Genomic DNA, 23,231 nt, shown 5'->3' on the forward strand with positions numbered 1-23,231 from the left:
TCAGGTGTTTTTCTTTTTTTTTAATTTTGTGAGCTTCAAGTGAGTTTAAATGTAAAGGGCTTGTTTCCTCTGTTCCATATCATTCAGTCACTTACTTATGAGGCTTAAGAATGGGGAAAACTGGTCTATAGAAATAGAAGTTAGATTATAACTGGAGAGGGAGGATTAGCTGAGGGAAGCACCAGCGAACCTCTGCAGGCGAGGGGAGTGTTCTGTCTTGAGTGTGTACATATGTAAGAGTCCAGTAACCTGTGCTTAAGATGCATGCACTTTTACCAGACTGTATGTATATTCTCTCATTCACACACACACACACACACACACACACACACACAGGAAAAAAATCTGAGCTGTGTTCCACAGACCACCTACCCGTGGGCCAGTGTCATAAGGCTGCCATAGTAAAGTGCCACAGGCTGGTGGCTTACACAACAGAAAGTTCTTGTCTCACAGTTCTGGAGGTTGGAAATCTGAAATGAAGGTGTTGGGAGGGTTTGTGCCTTCTGAGGGCCCTGAGGGAAGGATCTGTTACAGGCTCTCCCCTTGGCTTGAGGATGGCCATCGTCTCGTCAGTCTTTACATGTCTACCCTCTGTTCCTGTCTCTATACAAATTACCCCTCCCCATAAGGACACGAGGGCCTGCCCTCCTGACTTCATTGTAACGTGATTCCCTCTGTAGGAAATCTCCAAATGAGGTCACCTTCTGAGATCCTGGAGGGTTAGGACTTCAACATACAAATTTGGGGGAGACAGCCCTAGCCAGTTTGGCTCAGTGGATAGAGTGTCGGCCTATGGACTGAAGGGTCCCGGGTTTGATTCCAATCAAGAGTGCATGCCGGGGTTATGGGCTCAATCCCCAGTGTGGGGCGTGCAGGAGGCAGCCAATCAATGATCCTCTCTCATCATTGATGTTTCTGTCTCTCTCTCCCTCTCCCTTCCTCTCTGGAATCAATAAAAAAAAATATTTTTAAAAAATAATAAATAAATTTGGGGGAGATACATCCAACCCATAGCAACACATAGAAGACTCTCTGGGTATTAGTTCATTCTTAGTATTTTAAGGTAGCACTCATTCAGTGCTTACCACAACCTCTGAGGGAGTTGCTGTCCACTTACCATGTGGAAACTGAGGCTCAGAAAGGCTCCTAAACACATCCAGTGTCTCATGGGTGCCAACAGTGGGGTTGGCATTTAAAATCAAGGTCTGGTTCCTCCCAGCCTCCTGTAATCATTTCCATGAGGGCTGCTCTAATTTCCTACCCAGGGAGTTTAATGTCTGGTCCCTGGCCCAGCAGCAGCAGCTCACCCGGGAGCTTGTGAGAAATGCGCATTGTCAGGCTCCACCCCAGATCTGCTGAGTCAGAAACTCGTGGGCAGGGCCCAGCCACTTCCAGAGGCTTCCCACACAGGCTCCAGTCTGAGAACTCCTACTGTGCATCCTCCCGGCATGGAGTTGCCAGACTGCCTCCAGATCCAAAGGCCACCTCAGATCTCAGCTGGGACCCACAGCTTCAATCTCCAGTGGCTCCTGGCCAATGGCTTTCTCTGGCCTCGAATGTTTTCCTCTCTCTGATTCGGGAGACTTCAGGGACCGTCTTGCTGTGTGAGGAGCACCGGAAAGGCCCCCACCTTTGTCGGGTGGGGCTGGCATTTGCACTGGGGATTCCTTCAGGAACAGCGTGCTCCAGACACTCACCCAGGACTGGCTGGAAGGTGCGTGTCCCAAGCTGTTAGTGAGCTACGGAGATGAGGTGAACACGCAGCGTCAAGCCCCCATCCTCCAGGAGCACATGTTCTCCTTGGGAAGGTAAACTTCTACACAAAGAGATAGTGGTGTCACCAAAAAGCCCGTTGGAGCCACACAGCCCTGGGTTGAAATCTGGGCTCTGCCACTCGGGAGCTGTGGGACCTTGAGTGAGTCCTTGACCTATTGGAGCCTCCGGTTTCTCACCTGTATAGTGGGGAGACTAGAACCCACCTTGTGACATCATTTCTAGGTCTAGAAGCTCAAGGGAAACTGTCGTTGTCAGCACTTAAACCCAGTACAGACCCCTGAGATTTTAAAAGTTACAAAATAAGGTGATGATTTTCCTGATGGCAGGAGCCACATCTTCGTCAGAGGTGGATCCGCAGCCTTGACACACAGTAGGGACTCAGTAAATGTCTGTTGAGTGACGAGATAAAAACAAGCTGCCTCCCAGGCTGGGTTTGAGGGAAGGACACTGGGCTCCTGTGGATTAGCGTGGAGGTCTTTTGAGGTGAGGAAAGAGAACTTTTGTCCAGAGATGATGCGTTTGTGAAGTTTGTGCAGGATAAACTCTCCCCATGGATAGATCCCCTGGTTCAGGCCAGGCTTGGCAGGTGGCTGGCACTCAGTGAACGGGTTATTGAATGAATGAATGAATGAATGAACAATGTGGAGGGCAGTAAGTAGGGGCCAGAAGAAATTTTGTAGTTTTTGTTTGTGTTTTATAAAAGAGAAACTGAGACACAGAGAGGGTAATCCACTTGCCCGGGCCACACAGTAATAGAGCTTGAAATGTGGGGCCGGAAGAGGGAGGGAAGTGAAAGACCAGGCTAGTGGCTCCATAGGTTGCTTTGCAAGGGGCCAGCGGATTCAAACCCATGAACCTTAGTGGTCATTTCATGCACCCCTTCATTGTACTGGCCTTGCTGATGAGTCCCCCCCCGCTTCTCCACCATCTGAGCGTCCCAATTGCTGTGACCCCCACCCAGTGCCCTGGGCAGGGAGAGGCCTGTGCAGACTGAGAGGTGCTTCCCTGCCCCCAGCACCTGAGCTGGAGCCTCCCGCCCCCAGCCAGCTCCTGTCTCCCTCTCCCTCCTGGATAAGAAGACAGACTTCCTCCCTCCCACCCGGCGAGGTTTATTCCTGGGGCTGTGTGGGTGGATGTGTGTTTGTGGAGTGGGGGCAGGGGTTCCTCCAAATTTAAAGACACCGTGACAGCAAGGACTTATTAATGTTGGGGCTGGTGAGGCCTCCTTTGAGAAGAGTTATTTGAGAGAGAAGGTGCCACCTCTAGTTCTAACTTCTGCCCGGTCCTCTCCAACCCCCCTCCACTCCACCACTCCACCTGGCTCTGTGGCTGTCAGCCCCTCTGGCTGGGGTAATAATAGTAAGGCACGCCCACTGCTGCCCGATGCCTGTGGCAGACCTTGAGAAGTGGCAGCTTTGTGCCCATTTTACAGGTCGGGAAAGTCGAGGGGACATGCCCTCCTGAGATCTTGAGTCATGAAGTGACAGTGCTGAACCAGGACTCGGATGGCTCCAGCACATTCCAGAACCCACATGTCTTCGGCCAGGCCATGGCTGCTTGTGTCGACTCAAACATGAATTTAATAAGCGCCGTGATAGTGTTAGGCCCAGCGTGTGCCGGGCCCCATGCTGAGCATTTTATGTACATGATTCGTGCTACCCTAACCTTCTCCACATCCCATGCAGAGGGCACCGTCATTCTCCCCCATGTTAGGGATGAGGAACCTGCGGCTCAGAGACTGTAAGTGGCTTCTTTACATTCTCTGTGTTAGTAAGTAGTGAAGCCAAGATTTCAACTCAAGTCTATTTGACATCAGAACTCATGCTCTCTGGCCCTGGGCATCGTCCTGTGCGTGGAAAGGTCGCCAGTTCTATCCCTGGTCAGGGCACATGCTCAGCTCTCAGGTTTGGTCCCAGTCAGGGTGTGTACCAGAGGCAACTGATCAATGTTTCTCTCTCACATCTGTCTGCCTCTCTCTCTCTCTCTCTCTCTCTCTCTCTCTCAAATGGATTTTTAAAAAAACATTTTTTAAAGACTTCATGCTTTCTGCATCTGTCTTTAAACCACAGGTGTGGTGGAAAAGGGAAATACAGATTAAAAAAATCACTCCTAACCCCACCCCAAAAGAGGTGACAGCTAGTATACCTTGGTGTGTTTCTACGCCGCTGTTTCTCCCTGCTGAAGGGAGATTCGTGCTTCTGACCACTGACCCTTGGTGTTCTGTGATTGCCGAGCAACTTAGAGATGACTTGAAATATATAATTCATGGGCGCATCTTTTACCTTGGTCCCTGGAAGGCAGCGAGGCGTGGCTGTATCCCAGGGAGAGTTTCAACCTCGACACAGGAGGTGATGGCGCCTGAGGAGCTTAGGACAGAACTTCAGAATCAGAGAACTCGCCACCGTGGAAACTGACCTGCGTCCCAGCATAGGGTGCTAGAAGTTGGGGCCCCAGCATGGAGCCTTACAGTAGAATCTTATGATAGAGCCCTGGGATTCAATCATAATTGAGCTCTAGAATATGAGACTCAGACTTTGTAAATGTGCAATCAGATGGGCCCACTCTTCAGTGTATCCACAAAGGCAAGGTCTAGAACAAAGTCTAGAGAACATTTTCATTGTCACAACTGGGGAGACGAAGCTGGCATCTAGTGCAGGGGTGGGCAAACTTTTTGACTCGAGGGCCACAATGGGTTCTTAAACTGGACCGGAGGGCCGGAACAAAAGCATGGATGGAGTGTTTGTGTGAACTAATATAAATTCAAAGTAAACATCATTACATAAAAGGGTACGGTCTTTTTTTTTTTTTTTTTTTTTTAGTTTTATTCATTTCAAACGGGCCGGATCTGGCCCACGGGCCGTAGTTTGCCCATGGCTGATCTAGTGGGTAGAAGCCAGGGATGCTGTGTAACAGCTTATGATGCACAGGACGCCCCCACTCATGATTCTCTCTCATCATTGATGTTTCTATCTCTCTCTCCTTCTCTCTTCCTCTCTGAAATCAATAAAAATATATTTTTAAAAAATATATATAAAACTGTCAGTGGTGCTGAGGTTGAGGCCTAGACTTTTGAGGACATGTACTGAGTTAATCTGTGGACAATCCCAGGCAATAAGAAACCACGTTTGGTGAGAACGAACACTGCAGCCCTGACTGTACCTGCAGCACTAACTCTGTGTGTGTGTGTGTGTGTGTGTGTGTGTGTGTGTGTGTGTGACCACCTTCGCGATGGTGCCGAGATGGTGAAGCATTGATCAGATTCTGGCAGTGTTTGCTGTCATGGGAGGGACACCTCTGTAGGAGGTCAGCAGGACCCCTGGGGCCCCTAAAGGACATGGAAGATACTACAGGGGTTTGAGGACCCCCGTGCCTTCTAGAAGGGTTCAGTTCCCTCCTTCCCAGCTGAGTGCTGAAGGGTCTCCCTGGGAAATTTCCCCTGGTCGTGGGGGACCTCGAATCACCCCACTCACCCTGCAAAGGTCAGAGGCTAGTGCTGCAGCAGGAGGCGATGCCAGGGCAGGTGGCTCACGACAGGGATTTGTGGCCTTTCTTTAGGGGACCCTCTTGGGGGGGAAGTGATCTGGGCTCAGGGAAGGGCTGCCAGCCACCTAACGGGGAAGGCCAGCGGATTGGCTGACCTGTGGCTCGGGCCTCCTTCATCAAACCCCGGGACAAGGGACACTGTCACTTCACCCGTTTATGCCCCCTCGTGCCCCCTGTCCCTTCCAGCAAATCAGGCTCTCCACCCCCACCCCCCAGCCCAGAATTTGGATGGTTCATTGACACCTTCTCCCAAGGGTTCCTGCCTTTTCAAGTATATAATTGCCCTTTCATTTTTAAAAACAGACTTTCCTTTTTAGAGCAGTTTTAGGTTCACAGGAAAAGTGAGCAGAAAGTACAGAGATTTCCCATAGACCCCCTGCCCCCAACCGCATGCAGACTCCCCCACTATCAACACCCGCCCCCCCATCTGAGGGTCCACTTGTTATAGTGGATGAACCTACACTGGCACATCATTATCACCCAAAGTCCACACTTTACATCAGCGTTCACCCTTGGTCTTGTACATTCTGTGAGTTTGGACAAATGTATGTGATGATATGTATCCACCAGCATAGTTTCACACAGTTGTTTCCCTGCCCTAAAATCCCCAAGTGTGCCCCCACTTGTCCCTCTCTCCCCCCAACCCCTGGCAACCACTGATCTTTTTACTGTCTCCCTAGTCTTGCCTTTTCCAGAATGTCATTCAGTTGGAATCACACCACATGCAGCCTTTTCCGATGGGCTTCTTTCACGTAGCAATGTGCATTTCAGGCTCCTCCGTGTCTTCTGGTGGCGTGATAGCTCATTTCTTTTCATGACGAATAATATTTCCATGGCTGCCCACGGTTTATTTATCCACTCACCTACTAAAGGACATCTCGTTGCTTCCTGGTTTGGGCGATTATGAATAAAGCTGCTCTAGACATCTGCACACAGGTTTTCGTGTGGACATTAATGTTCGACTGTTTGAAGTAAATTCCGAGGAGAGTGGATGTTGTCATGGTAAGAGGATGTTTAGTTTTGAATGGCTGCCCTTTTATGTGGCTAACTCGTATGGAGTCCTTGCTGTATACCCAGCACCGTGGGAAGAAATGTACCCAGGTTTTCGGGTTCTGTGCTCCTGTGACCCTGGAAGGCTCTCCACAAGCCAGGAACCACAAGGCTTCCTCGGCGTCTCTGGCTGGGTCTGTCCTCTGCCCCTTTGCTTTCTACTTCTTCTCTTTGCAGAGTAACGTTTGCTCTTCCTTTGAACTCGTGCTGAGAGCTCCTCAGGCTGCAGGTCCTTATTCCAGATGACCTGCAGAGATCGAATGTCTCAAATCTCAACTCCGCATTCCAGAAGGCAAGAATCGGTTGACTAGTTTCATAGCTGAGTCCACCTGTGGTCCACCAGCAATGCCAATGGGCAGCGTTGTGTGGCACAAAGATGGCCACTGGGACCTACCCCGCTGCACAGGGAGTGGGGGTCACTCACTACAGAGACCTTCCCCCCTAAATGTATCTTCCGCACGTACCTTGGGTGGTCTCTAATCATCACAATTCATGACTCTTACCTTTTCTTGAGATGAAGTCTGGGCAAGTGGTATTGTCATGAGAAAGAAGGAGATAGTTTGTTGGCCGGAGTTGGGGCAGAGAATGGCTGTCTATTGAGAAACTCTTAGGTCAGGCTTAGCAGAGTGAAGGCTCTGTAGTCAGACTGCCTGGGTTTGAACTCTGCTCTACCATTCCTGGCTGTGTGACCTTGCACTGGTGACTTAACCTCTCTGAACCTCAGTTTTCTCATCTGTAAAGTGGGGCTAACAAATGAGACATTTCCTATAGGATTGTTGTAAGGATTATAAGTTAATTTCTAGGACAGTGCCTGACACAGTGTAGGTGCTCAATAAATACTAGCACATATAGTATTACTGTGCTAATGTATTTTAAAGATGTGAGCTCATTTAAGCTCCCTACCTCCCTCATGAGGCAGTGTGGATTGGCCTGTTTTGCAGGTGAGGAAACTGAATCTCAGAGAGGCCACCTGCGGAAGATCTCACAGCCACCCTGTGGCCGAGGCAGGTTCAGATCAGGAATGTCTGACACTGGATCTGCCACTTCATGTGTTTCTTCCTGGCGGTCACATCCTCTCTCTCTGGCCCAGCCTGGTTCCCCGCAGCAAGTGACAGTGGCCATAAAGTTTGAGCAAGAGGCACTGAAGTCATTACCCAGGGAAACAAAATTTTAATATTTATTTCTAATGGGCACCATATGCTCCCTCTGATTTTTTTATTTAATTACATCACGGCAGATGGCTGGGTGTTAAAGGCCATTTAGCTAATGGCACTTTGCCTTCTCATTTATTTTCCCGAGTTTTGGAAGGATGAACGGAAATGAATATAGACGGCGTGCTGTGAGTGCCAGGTAGTGGCGGGTAAGTCCTCGACCGAGGAACTCAGAGGAGGCGTGTGGGGGGTCTTGGGGACTCTTCCTAGGAGGTGCATGGAGCTGCATGAGGATGCTCAGGGGTGCACATCCTGAGATTAGGAGCCTGTGCGCGCGCGCACACACACACACACACACACACACACACACACACGGAATATCTCGGACATGGCAATCCCACTGTTTTGACCCTAGAAGTAAGTCTGTCTGTACAGAAATGCCCTTTGCAGCTTTGCAAAGACTGGCCCCAAACTGGCAAAACAACACAACAGGGTGTCCACACACCATGTCAGGGTGCCAAATTCTTCCCAGGGTTAGTTGGGTTAATAAAATTCTGGATTCCTTATGAGTGTGAGGGAAAGCCACAAGATGGACATTCATAATAGTATTTCTCAGACTATTTGATCACTTCTTCCACTTGCCAAGTGGCTGGTCCAGGAGCTAGAAGGAGGAGAGGGACTTTGATTAAAGGAGTTGGGGGGGGGGGGTTCATCTACCTGGAGAAGTGTCTGAGGGACAGCTTTCCACGCCTACAAGCTCAGGAAGGGTCCTTCCCTTGTGGCTGGGATTCAGCTGAGGGATGTTACTGAGAGATGCAGTGGGTACGGGAGGGCCGGCTGTCCTGGTGGTCCACTGGGTGTGTGCCATTGCATCATAAGATTGAGGCTTAGACAGTTCTGCCCTCAAATCCATGCTCCACTTCTGGCAGGCTATGTGCTTGAGCAAGTTACATAATCTCCATGAGCCTTAGATTCCTCATCTGTAAAATGGGTATAAGCGTGCCTACATCTCATCATTGCTGAGAGGTCCTGTGTTGCTTCTCAGGAATCAGGACAAAAGGAGGTGAATCAGAGCATACTTGTTTATAAGGGAGGGACACTGGAAACATTTTACCTATCTAATGATAAGGAAAAGGTTGAACAAATCTTGGTATATTCCAAGTAATTGGTATCATTGATAAGTCATTTATTTAGGAGGCAAAGAGCGTGTGGCTCCTTCCCTTCCCTAAGCGGGGAAGAAACCCATAAGGCGTGTGCTGTCAAGTCAGCTACCACAGAGAGTGATCGAGGCTGAGCCCCTCTGGGGAGCCTCAGGATAAACACAGCCTCAGAGTTAGTTCAGCAGAGACCTGGGGAATGTGTACCCCAACATCTATCAGTCACTGACTGAGGCTGCCTTTGCATGGCATTTGGAAGTTACCTCTATGGGCGGGCCACATCCAGCATCTGTACCAATCTACCAGCTGGCCAAAATGAAAAGGACTGATAGCATTAAGTGTTGACATGGATTTGGAGCAACAGGAATGCTCACACGCTACTGAAAGTTGTTGTCACTACAGCTACTTTGCAAAACAAGTCGGCACTTCTCAGGATAGTCATAAAATGCTCACAGTAGGACCTAGCAATTGCACACCTAGGCAGTTGCATTCTTAGTTTCCTGCAGCTAGTGAGGATATTCCATTCTGCCCAAGCCATATGAGCTGAGACTTGATGGTGGAGAGCCTCCGTGAAGGAAAATGGGGTTATTACACCAGGAAAAGGGGCACAAAACCACACATATGCCCTACAAATTATTATAATGAAAGGTAACACTTAGGTGCCACTTGCAAATATTAACTCGTTTCGTCCGCACACCAACCCTATGAGATAAGTACTATTATTTCCCCATTCTATGGATGGGGAAACTGAAGACACCGAGAGATGACTAGCTACCTCAATGGGGGTTCTCGTGAGCCATTAAATGGCTCAGTGGGAATAAAATGCTCAGCACAGTGCCTGGCACATAGTAAATGCTCAACAAATACCAGCGATTTCTGACATTTTTATCATTAGACCAAGACTAAAATTTCACCTCTGCCCGGGGCTCCCAGTATCTTGGACATCCCCAGCTGCCTTTCCTACCTAGACCTGTGAAGAAATCACAAAACCGCTCTCTCAGGACCTATCTTGGCCCAGCTTGGATGGCCAGGGGGTCAGCTGGTCCCCGATCCTGTGCCGTTAAGTAGAGTCCAGGGGGCTGTGGAGAGAGGGCTGGACTGCTGCCCAGCCTCACGGGCTTCCAGCCAGATCCGCCTGCCCCGGGATCTGGAAGGAGCAGCACTGTGGCCCTTTCAGGGGAGGGAGGGCGAGGCCGGCCGCACCTTCTATATTCCCTTCCCGCAGGGCAGCTCTGCCCGCCAGTCATTTTCTTGGCAGCTTAACCCCAGAGGTTCACTGCGGTGCTAAAAATAGGCTGTGTTTAGACATTCGGATCTCCGCCTGGAAACACGGGCTGCAGTAACCAAATGCCACCATTCCCGCCGAGGGGGCTCTGGGCCGTGGCCCTGTAGAAATGCCCGCTAGCCCTGGGAGGGGAGCCGGGTAGGCGTCATCTGCCACGCTCGACAGATGGGGAAACTGAGGCTCAGAGGGGTCTCACGTAAAACGAAGAGGCATGAAGCGATGGTTGCCAGCTCTTAGCAAGCACACACTCCATCCAGCCTTAGGGAGCCTCTCATTGAATCCTCCCCAAACCCCAGGAGGGAGAGTCTACGGTCAAACCCCACTTAATGGAGAGAAAGCTGCAGCTCAGAGGTGGTGACACCTGCCCTGGCCTCATAGCTGCACTGACCAAGGAGGATGCTAATGCGGTCACGGTTTCCCACGTGGAATGAACAATTGGAGACTGCGAGGCAGAGGGGCTTGTTGAAGGCCAACCGAGCCCCCACCCGAGGCTGTGGATACGCAACCTGTGGATCAGGGAGGACCTTCACACCTGCTCACAGGCTGCCAGGAGGGACAAGGCTGTAAGAATGTGTTTGTAAAACCTTTAAATAGTGTCTGGCATATAGTAGACGCTCAACAAGTGGCAGCTAGCTTCATTTCCCCATGATCTTTGGGGTAGAATTTCTGTCAGAGAGAGAGAGAGAGAGAGGTGCTTGTGTGGGGAGGAAATGATGGATGGATATGAGAGGCAGAGAAGACTTTGGGGTTCCCTTGGGTAGGTGAGACTGCGGCTCAACAGGGACCCTGAACCCCTGGCCCAGCCAGAGCTGAGTAATGCAGGATGTCACCTCCACAGAGCCTGAATGGACAGTGCTCCGAGGCGGTCACCGGGTGCTCTGACTCCTGGCGTGGAGCCGTGGGTGTAGCTCAAGCCCTGGTGGGGAGGCTGGTCACTGATTCTTTGCATTCATCTCCCCCACTGGTGTTTCCTGGGGACCCGCCGCACCACATGCTGGGGCTAACACAGTGAGAGGTCAGACATGGTCCTACCCCGTGGAGCTCAGATCCAGTTTGCTCTCCCTCCCGACTCGCCCCTGCCTCCCAGCACTGGCAGGGTGGTATGGGAGGCTCAGTCAGCACCCCCTTCCCAGGAGGAGCCCCCTCCTCAGTCCCTTCCTGGGAGGGCCTGTTCACTCCCCACCCCATCAAAGCCTCCGTCTGTTCCCTGACAGTTCCCAATGAGCTCATCATCCTCTTAAAACCCACTTGGCACCCACTCAGAGAAAAGATGTGCTGAAATAGAAAAGAATGAGAAGGGAACAACAGTAAAGGAGTAGGCCCAGAAATACCCTCAGAGAGAGAAAAGGCCAGGGAGAACACAGCAGCCCAAATCTTTGCAACAGCTGCTTGGCAAATGGCTTCAGGGGCTGCTCACGTGTGCCCATGAGAGGGGTGGGGGCGGGGCCCTTTTCTTGAGCACCTACTATGTGCCAGACACTCTACCTGCAATTTTTTTAAAATATATTTTTATTGATTTCTGTGAGGAAGGGAGAGGGAGAGAGAGATAGAAACATCAATGATGAGAGAGAATCATTGATCGGCTGCCTCCTGCACGCCTCTTACTGGGGATTGAGCCCACAACCTGGGCATGTGCCCTTGACTGGAATAGAACCCGGGACCCTTCAGTCCACAGGCCGATGCTCTGTCCACTGAGCCAAACCAGCTAGGACCTCTTCCTGCAATTTTTAATTCAATCCTCCCAGCAATGTATCTGTGTGATGTCAAGATTCTTATGTTTACTTCACAGATGAGGCACCTCAGTGGGTGCAAAGAGGTGTCTTGCCCCCATGGGAGAGGCAGGATTTGAACCTGGGTCGGCCTGCCTCCAGAGTCCATGCTTTTGCCTGAAAGCCTCTGGAGGGTTGGCAACCCCTGTCCATCCCATGAGGGCTGCTGGCCTTTTCTCATCCTGGCCCAGATGCAAAAACATCTGGCATGTTCTTGCACATGGAACACCAGGAGGCACCATCCACTGCCAGGAAGCTTCCAAGTGACAGTGTGATCACAAAACTCCCGTGATCCCCACATGCGATGTTAGAGCCCAGCCCCGGCTCCTGAGCTTGGCGTCCCAGGCTCCCCATGGTCCGGCCCCTGCCCACTGCTTACCTGTGTTCCCACCATGCCCAAAGCTCCTTCCCCCCCAGACCCTCCCCCCTTCATCTGTGCAGTTCCTCCTCCCTGGGGTGTCCTTCTTGAGAGACCTGCCAGCTCAAAGACCCTTATTTTTCAAACCCTTACTTTTCTGGGCTCTCACATTCCAAGGACTCCTCACCCCCTGGTCCTCAAACCCCCTAACATTGTAAAGCCAAATCTGAGTGCCTATGTACAAGCATTCTTTTCTGTGTGTATGTCTGTAATTTTCATCAGGTTCTCAAAGGGATACAAGACCAGTCTAGACACAAGGTTAGGAATACAGCCTGTGAAATCCCCTGGCCCTGGGTTCACACCCCAGCTGCGGTTTTCTAACTGTGTGGCCCTGGACAAGTTACTTAACCTCTCTGAGCCTCATTTCTCTCCTCTGTAAAATCAATACAGATCTCCCTCATAGAATTGTTATGAGGATGAAATCAGAGTACTATGTGTTTAGAGCAATGTCTGGCACACAGTAAGTGCTCAACAAACATGAGTTATTCATATTAATTGCTGTTCTATATCTTATACTTACATCTACTACAGGATTTATCACTGTCTATCTGTACAGTGATTTAGTGTAGTGATTATTTAAATTGCTGTTTCCCAAGGGGAGGTTCTGAATTATCTGAAAGCAGAGACTCTGAATTATTTATTTCTGCATCCCAAGCACACACAAGATAGGCAAGAAACACGTGTTTTTAAATGAATGGAAGAATGGGTCGCTGAGTAGATAGGTGGAGAGTTAGATAGATGAAGTGCTGTTACAGTTCAGATGGGTGGATGGATGGATTAATGGTGGGTGGATGGAGGTGTAAGTAGATTGATGGTTGGATTAAGGAATGGATGATGGATGGGTGGATAGATTGTGACTTGATGGATGGATGGGTATGTGGACTGATGGATGGATTAAAGGATGATGGAGCAATGGATGGATCTATGGGTGAACAGATAGTTTGACCCCACCAGGGCATGGATTGGGGGCTGTTTTGTTCAGTGATCAGAACAGTAACTGGTGCATAGTAGGTGCTCAGTACTTAGTCCCTGGGTGAATGGAAAGGTATATGGGGGATTGGCCGTCTCTACCTTGAACCACAGTTAATTAAATTCCCGTGCTACTGTCTGGATTAGGAGGGACTGTTACCATTCTGATGGCCCAGTGGCTGACAGTTGAATCCATGTTTTGACCAAGATTGTGATGAGGCCCCCTGCTGGTGTTAATATGAAACAACACCAGCCAAACTGAGTTTTCTTTTCTCTTTTCTAATTTACTTTCTATTTTTCTCCTGGTGATGATCCTGAAGGTTTACTCTTAAAGCAGTGGTTCTGAAACCTTTGTGCTCATCACCATCACCTGAGGGCACCTCGTTACACCTTAGGTTTTCCCTTCTCTTGGTTGGAGAAGTCAGGCATCTTTAACCAGGCTTCTAGGTGACTCTGAATCCGATGCTTTTCAGACCACACTCTGAGGGACCCTGTCCAAAGGGTGAGCCCCTGCTGGTCACTTGGAGGCAGTGCAGATGGGCTGCTGCTTCAGGGACCGTCTCCAAATTCCCAAGTGACATCCAGACCACGTGGGGAAAGGACACAGTCAAAAAAGGCAGTGGATAAAAGCTGTGGTTTTACATTTGGACGATCCTGAGTTCAAATCCCAATGCCACCACTCACCATTTCTGTGGCCTCAGTTTCCTCATATGTAAAATGGGGAAATAGTGACCTCCCATAGGACCATGGGGAAGACTAACTGAGATAATACACACAGAGGGCTTGGCACAAAGCAGGGTAAATCGTAGCAAATGAATATGTTACTAAATAAACCTTTTATTTTTTCCTTTTCTTCCTTGGATAAAGGAGAGGGACCATGGACTTGACCTTTCCCACTAGAATGTGAGCCTTTCTCATTCACAGCTTTATCTCCAGCACCCAGGACAGTGTCTGCTACATATAGTAGCTGCTCACTGAACTTTTATTTTTAAAAAAAATGGCTCTGGCTGGTGGGGCTCAGTTGGTTGAGCGTCATCCCATGCACTGAAAGGTTGCTGTTCCCTGGTCGGGGTGCACACAGGAGGCAACCGATCCAGAGGCAACCGATCGATGATTGAAATGTTCGAGAGCCTTCGAGCTCCGGCCTCTGTGTGGAAGCTTCTCATGCCAGTGTCTGTGCTGCGTTGCAGGTGGCAGCCCTGAGCCCTGATGCTTGACCGGATGGAAGCCCACCAGCTTCTGTTTCCACAAGTGGACACACAGAGCGTGGTCCCCAGCTGGGAAAGAAGCCGGAAACGGCCTCGGTGAAACAGTCCAGCCCCAACCGGCCTGAGCAGCTGAGAAAGGCGAGGAGGGCGCTGTGGCTGCTGCTGACCCGCGAATCCTCCTCCACTTGCTCCTCTCAAAGCTCTGTGGGGCTCTCTGAGGCCAAGAACAAGATGTAGGAAAATGGGACCAACTCCTGGGTGTCCTGAGCCTCAAAACTCCTCTTGTGGCCCAAAGACGCTCACCTTGACCTTGGGTGGGCTGGTCAGCCACGTGCTAGACGCCCTCCAGCTCTGATCCTGGCAGTTGCCTTTGCAGAAGGAAGAAGACTGAAGGCTCCCAGGGGTTCCAACCCTAAGGGGAGCTGGGGAAAGGAAACCCCCTCCATCCCTGCCCTGTGGCCCCTCCAGCCAAGCCCCGGCCAGCCAGTCCGGAATGATCCCGCTATGGCCAAGCTCTGGTTCAAGTTCCAGCGGTACTTCCGCCGAAAACCTGTGCGTTTCTTTACCTTCCTGGTGCTCTACCTGACGGCCGGGAGCCTCGTCTTCCTTCACGCTGGCTTTGTGGGCCAGCCGGCCGTCTCCCAGAACCAGGCCAGCCCTGCCGCCAGGGCCCCGGCCGAGGGCGCCGAGCTGCCCTTCCTCGGAGACTGGCATCTGGGCAGAGGCTTCAGGGACGCGGGGGAAACCTTGAGCCTCGCCCACAGATACGGACACGGACCCTGGTTCAAGGGCAAAGATGGGAATGAGAGAGCCAAGCTGGGCGACTACGGAGGTGGAGCCTGGAGCCGAGCCCTCAAGGGGAGGGCTGTCCGGGAGAAGGAGGAGGAGCGAGGTAAGAGGGGCGAGCACCTGGGCATGGAGGGGGCTGAGATGCTGGGGGAGAGGGGACTTCAACATATGGATTTTAGGGGGGACACAACACCTCTGTTTCTATTCCCACTTTTCAGGCAGGAGAACAGTGTCTCTGGGAGCTTAAGTAATAAATAGCACAAGGCCACTGCTGTGGCAGGATCTGAACCCACAGTCTCCTGTTTGTGAATCTACCCACAGACAGTGAATAAAAGGGATACAAATTAGTCACGGTTAGCTCCCCTTTTAACAAATCACCTTTATTGAAGAGAGCAACATTTCTTGGAGAAGAAGATTAACTGAAGCAAAAGACAAAAGGAAAGGAAAGGAAAAAACACCACGGGGAGGGCATTTTCCCAAGCTCAGCCCTTGCTGGTCTCTGGGCTTGAGACAAATAGCCCAGCTGTGGCGACTTTGCCATCTCAGCGATATGTGCACAGCGGTGGAGACGAGCTGATAGATGGTGTGGCCTCAGCCATTCATCCACCCTCAAGTGGCCTGTGACGTGGACTGTCTTAGACCCCTGGCCTCCCCTTCTTGTCTGAGGGATTCTGCCGCCTGGGCAAGATTTGAAGGCGGGGCTCTGGGGAAAGGGCTGAAGTGGTTGGAGGCACCCACACGTATCTGGAGGCTAGGCAGGAGGGAGAACTCCGACAGGGACCACGTTGTGTTTGTCACCGCCTGCACTGAAGTGTCGGTGGGGAAGGTGTCCCCAGCCCTGGCCCAGGACGGGGAGGAAACTGCCTCCATATCCATATTTTGGCCAGGAGAGCTCAGCCACTCGGCAGGTTGGAGTGTGTAATATGCCCATGGGCCATGTGTCTTTTTATCCCTCCTATTGACAGATGAGGGAACAGAACATCATCTGTCCATGCAACAAGTCTCTTTTTTATAAATATAGTTTTATTGATTTCAGAGAGGAAGGGAGAGGGAGAGAGAGATGGAAACATCAGTGATGAGAATCATCGATCTGCTGCCTCCTGCACGCCCCACACTGGGGATTGAGCCCACAACCTGAGCATGTGCCCTGACTGGGAATCAAACCGTGACCTCCTGGTTTATAGGTCAGTGCTCAACCACTGAGCCACACCAGCCAGCCATACAAAAGTCTTTACATGGGGCATCTCATCCTGATGCCTGGCCTAGGGGAGGGAGAAGGAGGGGGTGCAGCAGCACTTAGAAGCCCAGGTTTGGGGGCACGTGACCTACAGTTGAATCCTAGCTCTTCTCCCAAGGAACCACTCTTCCCCATTCTCCCTCAATGAGGGACTCTCTGGTGAGGATGGAGGTGCCCTTCTGTCAGGCTGGGACTAGGTGTGGTGCGTGGAACAAAAGGAGTAGACAGGCCTGGCACGGATTTGCTCTAGACCCTCAGAGCTGCACAGACCCAAGCCACTTAGCTTGAGAATCAGCGTATCAGTCTTGAATCAGCTTAAGCCAGCCGTGGGCAAACTACGGCCCGTGGGCCAGATCCGGCCCGTTTGAAATGAATAAAACTAAAAATAAAAAAGACCGTACCCTTTTATGTAATGATGTTTACTTTGAATTTATATTAGTTCACACAAACACTCCATCCATGCTTTTGTTCCAGCCCTCTGGTCCAGTTTAAGAACCCATTGTGGCCCTCGAGTCAAAAAGTTTGCCCACCCCTGGCTTAAGCTAAAGAGGAAAATATACTGGGACTTGTCCCCAACTATGGAAGGGGCTGGATTTTTAAATGAATGTTTTCTTACTCTCTTCTCTGCTGTGTCTGCCTGAGCTTGGTTCTTCAACACAGAGTGACTTTGGTACCAGGGATTGTGACTTTAGAGAATGCCAACGTCACATCCCAAGGGAAACCGATCTGCCCCCCCACCCCACCCCGCCCAGCTTTAATTTATAAGAATCGAACAAATGGGTCATGTGCCCTTCCCCAGAGCAATCCATCACTGGCTGGTGGGAGAGACAATACTGATTGGCCCTGCCAAGGTGAGTGTCTCCCCGTGGTCACAGGGCATGATCCCATCTGTGGCAGGAGGGACATACGTTGTTGAACAAGCACAGTGACGAGACGTGGGCTCCCCTAGAGCTGTCACCGTGTGATACGCCTGCTCCAGGGAGGCAATGCTTCTCTTAAAAGATGAACTGTTCTTAGTCGGCCAGATCACCTCTGTCTCTCGCAAGAAATTCAAGGTGATGGAGGTCGAGGCGCATCTCCTGCGGGGCTGACGAATCCTGTACTTAGCAGAGCAGTGTTGAGGGGCACCATGCAGCGAGCTGGCTCCCTCTGCTAGACCCTGCTCTGCAGCAGGAGTGAGGGGGCGAGAAGCCCGCAGTTTAGACAGACAGCAGCCAGCCAGGGAGAGTGAGCAAGCGGCATGTGGTATTGGCCTCGGTCATCCCTATGGGGGCCGTGTAATTCCAGGGCTGGCTGGATCCTTCGTCCAATTTCCAGCTGCTTCCTTCCAAGTGGAGTGGAGGAAAGAGCACTGGTTTGGGATCCCATGGAACCTTTGTTCTCATCCCAGTTAGCCGCAGCGTTCAGGCAGGCCATTCCACCTTTCTGGGCCTCTGATCAGTCATCTAAGAAGAGTGTGAGTGCCCCGGGCCAGTGTGGCTCAGTTGGTTGGGCGTCAACCCCTGCACTAAGAGGTCACCAGTTCAATTCCTCGTCAGGGTACATGCCCAGGTTGTGGGCTCGATCCCCATGCAAGAGGCAGTTCATCGATATTGCACTTACACTGACATTTCTATCTCTCTGTCTCTCTAAAATCAATAAAAACATTTAAAAAAGAGAGAGAGAGAGAGAGAGAGAGAGAGAGAAGAGTGTGAGCACGCCAGCACTTCCCCCTTCACGTGGGTCATCGCAAAGCTCCCCAGAGTTAAGAAGCAGCAAGATGGGCCAGAGTGTATGGGTCCGACCCTGGGTTCAGATGCGCAAGCTGTAGTTCCTTGGGCAAGTGACTTCACCTCTCTGGGCCTTGGTTTCCTCTTCTGTGTAGACTGAGGATATTAGTACTTATAGGATCATTGTAAAAACTCAACATGTAAAGCACCTGGCAAATTCTATGTCCAAATTAATAGTAATTGTCAGACCTATGGGAAAGGACTTTATAAATGGTGTGATCTTCGTAGGTGAGAATTGCTATTTACCACGAAGTACAGGGAGGCATTTACTACCTTTAAGAAAATGAAGTACCTAGTAGATGGTCGTTGGACATAATTTAAAATTTCCCTTCGGATGGAAGCGTTCACCTTGGCCCACAGTGGAGGCAACCTGTGAAGTTCACACGCAGCACTGTGACTGGCCAGTGTCTTATCCCCTCCCCTTAACGTCAGGCCTGCTGTATGCAACACACTATGGTAGAAACATTGACACAAGTCGTCCCCTTTTAACCTCGCTGCGTTGGTATTCTCATCCCCACTATGAAGAAAGCTAGGCTAAGAGAGGTTAACTGGCCCAATCTTCCCCCCGCCCCTCCCCAGGCCAGGGCTAGAAGGTGACCAGGGCTAGAGGAAGGCCTTGACCTTGAGTCCCGTGTTCGTTCTTAAGGCCTCTTGTAGAAATAATAACATGATGTCGAGGGTCAGGCTCTTCAGAGCTGTCTCAGTGTGGGCCTCATTGTTTGGATTCCCGCGGGCCCACTCATCACCAGTGGAGCTCGGGGTTGACCTTAACCCTGGCCACAGAGGAGTCCCCTCCTCGGCTCTGCTGGCCTCCGGAGCCCCCAGCCTTACCCCTGAGACTCCACTACCCTTAGGGACCAGGTTCTACCAATGCCCATGACCGTCAGTCTCTCCTGGCTGCTTTTCTGCTCAGAGGAAGGAATTGGTACCAAGAAGTCCATGAGGCCACACAGCCAAGGCACCTGCTCACTCCTGTCACCCTTTCAGCCTTGACCCCAGCCCCGTCTGACTTTTCTCCTCTCCCCAAAGCCAAGTACATCGGCTGCTACCTGGACGACACCCAGAGTCGGGCCCTGCGAGGCGTGTCCTTTTTCGACTACAAAAAGATGACCGTCTTCCGTTGCCAGGACAACTGTGCAGAACGGTAGGGCCCTGACGTCCCAGGCTCCATTCGTTTCGGACCCCTTCCTTCTCAGGTTCCTGCCTGTGGTGTTCTTTTCCATGGGAGCATGTGATGGAGGGTGAGCATGTGGCCACAAAGAAAGGGTTTTGTAAGGCTGTGGATGCATAAGTGCGTATGTGCGTGCGTGCGTGCGTGCGTGTGTGTGTGTGTGTGTGTGTGTGTATGTGTGTGTGAAGCATGCCTTGTGCTGAAGGTGTATACAGGTGGCAGTCAATATGGCCATGGTATGTGTATGTGGATAGGTGAATGTGAATGGGGGTATAAGACACCAGGCGGCGATGAAGGCAGGTGGGTGGTCCCTAGGGGTCCTGGCCCCCAGAGCCCTCCCATCCCCAGGTCTCCTCGCTGGGTGAGTCTCCCTGTCCCCGGGGTCTCCATGTCTGCAGCTGCCCTGGCCTGACTGCAGCCTTCCCCAGGGGTTACCTGTATGCCGGGCTGGAGTTCGGCGCCGAGTGCTACTGCGGCCACAAGATCCAGGCAACAAACGTGAGCGAGGCCGAGTGCGACATGGAGTGCAAGGGCGAGCGAGGCAGCCTGTGCGGCGGCGCCAACCGCCTCTCTGTCTACCGGCTGCAGCTGGCCCAGGAGTCGGCCCGCAGGTGTACGTGAGTTGGCCACTGCCCCTCTCTGCGGCTCCTTCCTTGGCCAGCGGGCCCTGGCCCTCACCTGCCTACCTGCATGTATACCCCACACCTTCCATGGCTCCCATCACTCCCATGCTATTGGCTGCCCTCCAAGGCTGCCACAGTCCTGCCCAGACTCACCTCCCACCCACCCCGTGCAGAGCCCTTTGCTTCAGCTGCTTGGCATGTTTCCACCCCCCCCCCCCGAGTTGCCTGCTGGACCACTTGCCCCCATCTTCTTCCTTCATCTGAGCTAGAGCCTGAGCTGAGCCTGTCCTTCCTGAGTTTCTGAAAGCAGATTGTCTCTAACGATGATGACAATGACAATAACAATGACAGTGGCAAACAATGCACCCTCTGCTAAGTCCCTTACATGGAATAGTACATCTCATTCTCACACTCATGCTTCAAATAGGCACTATGAGTCACCTACTCCCATTTTACAGATGAGGAAACTGAGGCTCAGTGTCACGTAAACAGAGAATTGAAACCAACTCCAGAGCCTGTGTCTTTAATGCTCCCGTGGAGAGAGTTCATTTCTCACTTGTCAGTGTTTCAGTCTTGTTGGAAAAGTTCTCAGTTTCCAACCTGAGGGAGGGAGGAAAGGGGACGAATGGAGAGGATGGGAGCCGGGCCTCTGCTATGGACACCATCCCACTGTCCCCTCTGTGGATGTTTAAAAGCAATTAATATCTGAATGTCAAAATCTGCCCTGTTTCAGGCACCGTGCTAAGCCCACGGCAGGACCCATCTCATTTACCTTCCCTACAACCTTTCTGGGCAGGGATGTTACCATTGAGAATTTTACAGTGAGGAAAGCGAGGTTTAATGAATTTAAGTAAACCTGCCCAAGGCCATGCAGTCTAATTAAAGGTGACCTTCAGACCTGTAAAAAGAGCTAATGGCCTTGACAGAAGATGGAGGACTGAGGGTGGTCCTGTTTACCCTGGGGCCAGCGCTGCCCAGACTTGACCGTGCAGTTGAAGCCTATGGGGATCTTGTTAAAACGCACATTCTGATTCAGCAGGTCCAGGTGGGATACTGTGTTTTAAGGAGCTCCCAAGTGATGCTAGGCTGCTGGTCCAGGGACCGCACTTTAATAAGCAATAAGGCCTTAGGCCCCCCAGTGGAGCCCATAAGGCCCGCCTGGAATGCAGGCTTGCCCACACAGAACTTCACGCCTGTCTGCACGCACATGCCATTGTTTATAAAAATTCATCCATGGTTTGCTCGATAATGTATTCTGTTTTACAAACGCCATGTTTTTGAAGCCCGGTTCAAGCTTTGCTCTGCAATAGGGTCGAGTGAGCCTGCTGCCAGTTTGCAAAGGGGCCAGTTTCTGCAAATGGATGCCCCACCCGCCTCCCTGTGGGTCTGCAGGCCTGGCTGGCAGAGGGCGCAGGTGGCGTATGAAAAATCCAGGCTGGAGAATGTTCACACAGCCAGTTCCTGGTTTGGCCATTCATGTAATGAGGTTTTAATTTGATGGTAGATTTATCATCCCCATCACTGAACCCTTGTGCCAATATTTATGTTGTTTTGATGGTGGCTTTCACCATCTGAAGAGATGGCCTTTGTGTCATGGTATTTAGAGGGAAAGATGCTGCCACTCAAACAACCAGTGGATGGGATGAGCCAGGTAACAAGGATGGGGCTGTGAATGTCATTAGCCAGATATCGGCCAGATGTCCTTTTGGTTAATGTTCAAATTGGACATTCATTCTCTCTCTCTCTCTCTCTCTCTCTCTCTCTCTCTCTCTCTCTCTCTCTCACACACACACACATGCACACACACACACACACACATATTTCTGAGATCACCTATTATAATAACATGCTCACTGATCATCTGGGACTTTTTAATAAGCTGTAATATAAGTCTCAACACATGAAGACCACTAAGCAAGGGTGTGTTTTGCCCTTGTAACAGTAGGAGGGCGGGATGGTTGCTTGTGAGCAGCCCCTACAGTGTCTAGTGGAGAGACAGACCCAAGACCACTGGGGAGGGGTATGTGCCAAGGGAGCAACATTGGAGCTGAATCTTCCTCAAAGGAGATTTCCAGGTGAAAGAGAGAGCCTTGTGTTCTAGCCACGAGCAAAAGTCCAGGCTCAGCAGAGTTCAGGTGTTGGGTGCCGTGTGGGAAGCGCCTTCCTTTCCGATGTCCCATTTTACAGTTTTGGAAACTGAGGCCCAGAGAACAGAAGTGGCTCAATGGAGCCTCCTTCGGGAAGGCTCCCTGAGGAGGGCTGTTTGATTAGGGCCTCGAAAGACACATGGGGTTTCGCGTGATGGAGAAGAGGGAGATATCCAGACTCAAGACACATTGCCAAGAGGTGGGAGAGAAATCCAGGCAAAGGGAATAGAGCGAGCGAAGCCTGGAGAACGGGAGGCTCCAGGTCACCAGCACATGACACTCACTGGTATTCCATCCGTCACAGAAACGACCTGCTGCCTCCAGGAGGCAGGGAGGACGGACACCAAATCTCATTTGTAGCATCACCCGTTGGTATCAGCACTGTGTCGTGACTGTGTTTCCCCGAGCAGTGGCACAGAACTCTTGAAGACTGCGGACTCAAAGGAGGTTTGTTACCTTCCAGGCACCGCTGGGGCAGGTGGGAGACATCCACCTTCCGTAGGGAGGTGCTGGGAGGCTCCCACGGCAGCAGGCGAATGAAAAGGTTGGCAGAGCAAATGTCTGCAGGCACCCTGCTATTCTGCCTTGACACCGACTCTCACGGACCCTTCCCCATTGTTACAAAAGAACCGAGAAACGGACTTCCTTCTTGGTTGGATTACACTTTTCACAGCAGTTGGCTAAATGTGTCGGCGAGGGCAGCTCTGCTCCAGGGGCAGAGACCTGCCGTGATTCGAGAACATCAGGGCTTTATCGGGTGTTGCAAGAAATGTCATTGGCCTGGAAGATTCTTGCAAGATTTGTGTTGCAAGGTCCATCGGAACAATGAAGAGTATCTCTACATGTCAGTCCCGTGGCGGCTGTCCATGGTGCTGACCATCCTTGAGGTCTGCCTAGTCTCCATGTCTGCAGGCCAGCCTCTCCCGGGGCTCAGCCCTTTTCCCTCTCATTTCGCCTTTTCTGTGGGAAAGTATTATGAAGCTTACATGATCACTGAACAAAACAGATCCTTGACTTCATGGTTCACAGTTCATGTAGTGGATTTTGTGTGCCATTGTGAGTTCTGGTGATTTTTTTTTTCTTTTGGTCTTCCAAAGTTAGAAGGGGAATTTTGTTCATGCTGGTGATTTATGCTCACTGATACTCCATTCTGACCACTTCTGCTGAGG

The 23,231-nt window shown here is 51.2% G+C and overlaps 1 protein-coding gene across 6 annotated transcripts in view; it reads left to right on the plus strand.

The window, feature by feature from the left end:
* The window catches only part of WSCD2 (WSC domain containing 2), a 68,468-nt gene that overhangs the window by 32,209 nt on the left and 13,028 nt on the right, over nucleotides 1-23,231 (plus strand). For 3 of the 6 annotated variants that reach the window (XM_036354138.1, XM_036354137.1, XM_036354134.1), the window contains 3 exons: nucleotides 14,309-15,218; nucleotides 19,151-19,265; nucleotides 19,721-19,905. In XM_036354138.1, coding sequence (XP_036210031.1) covers nucleotides 14,831-15,218; nucleotides 19,151-19,265; nucleotides 19,721-19,905 — 688 coding nt within the window. In that variant the 5' untranslated portion in view covers nucleotides 14,309-14,830. Of the gene's footprint in view, nucleotides 1-13,985; nucleotides 15,219-19,150; nucleotides 19,266-19,720; nucleotides 19,906-21,711; nucleotides 23,119-23,231 lie in introns of those variants that run through there. The other 3 variants (XM_036354135.1, XM_036354136.1, XM_036354139.1) reach the window with 2 other exon arrangements.

This window comes from Myotis myotis, unplaced genomic scaffold, assembly GCF_014108235.1.
Source record: "Myotis myotis isolate mMyoMyo1 unplaced genomic scaffold, mMyoMyo1.p scaffold_m19_p_20, whole genome shotgun sequence".
In the NCBI taxonomy this organism is placed as follows: domain Eukaryota; kingdom Metazoa; phylum Chordata; class Mammalia; order Chiroptera; family Vespertilionidae; genus Myotis; species Myotis myotis.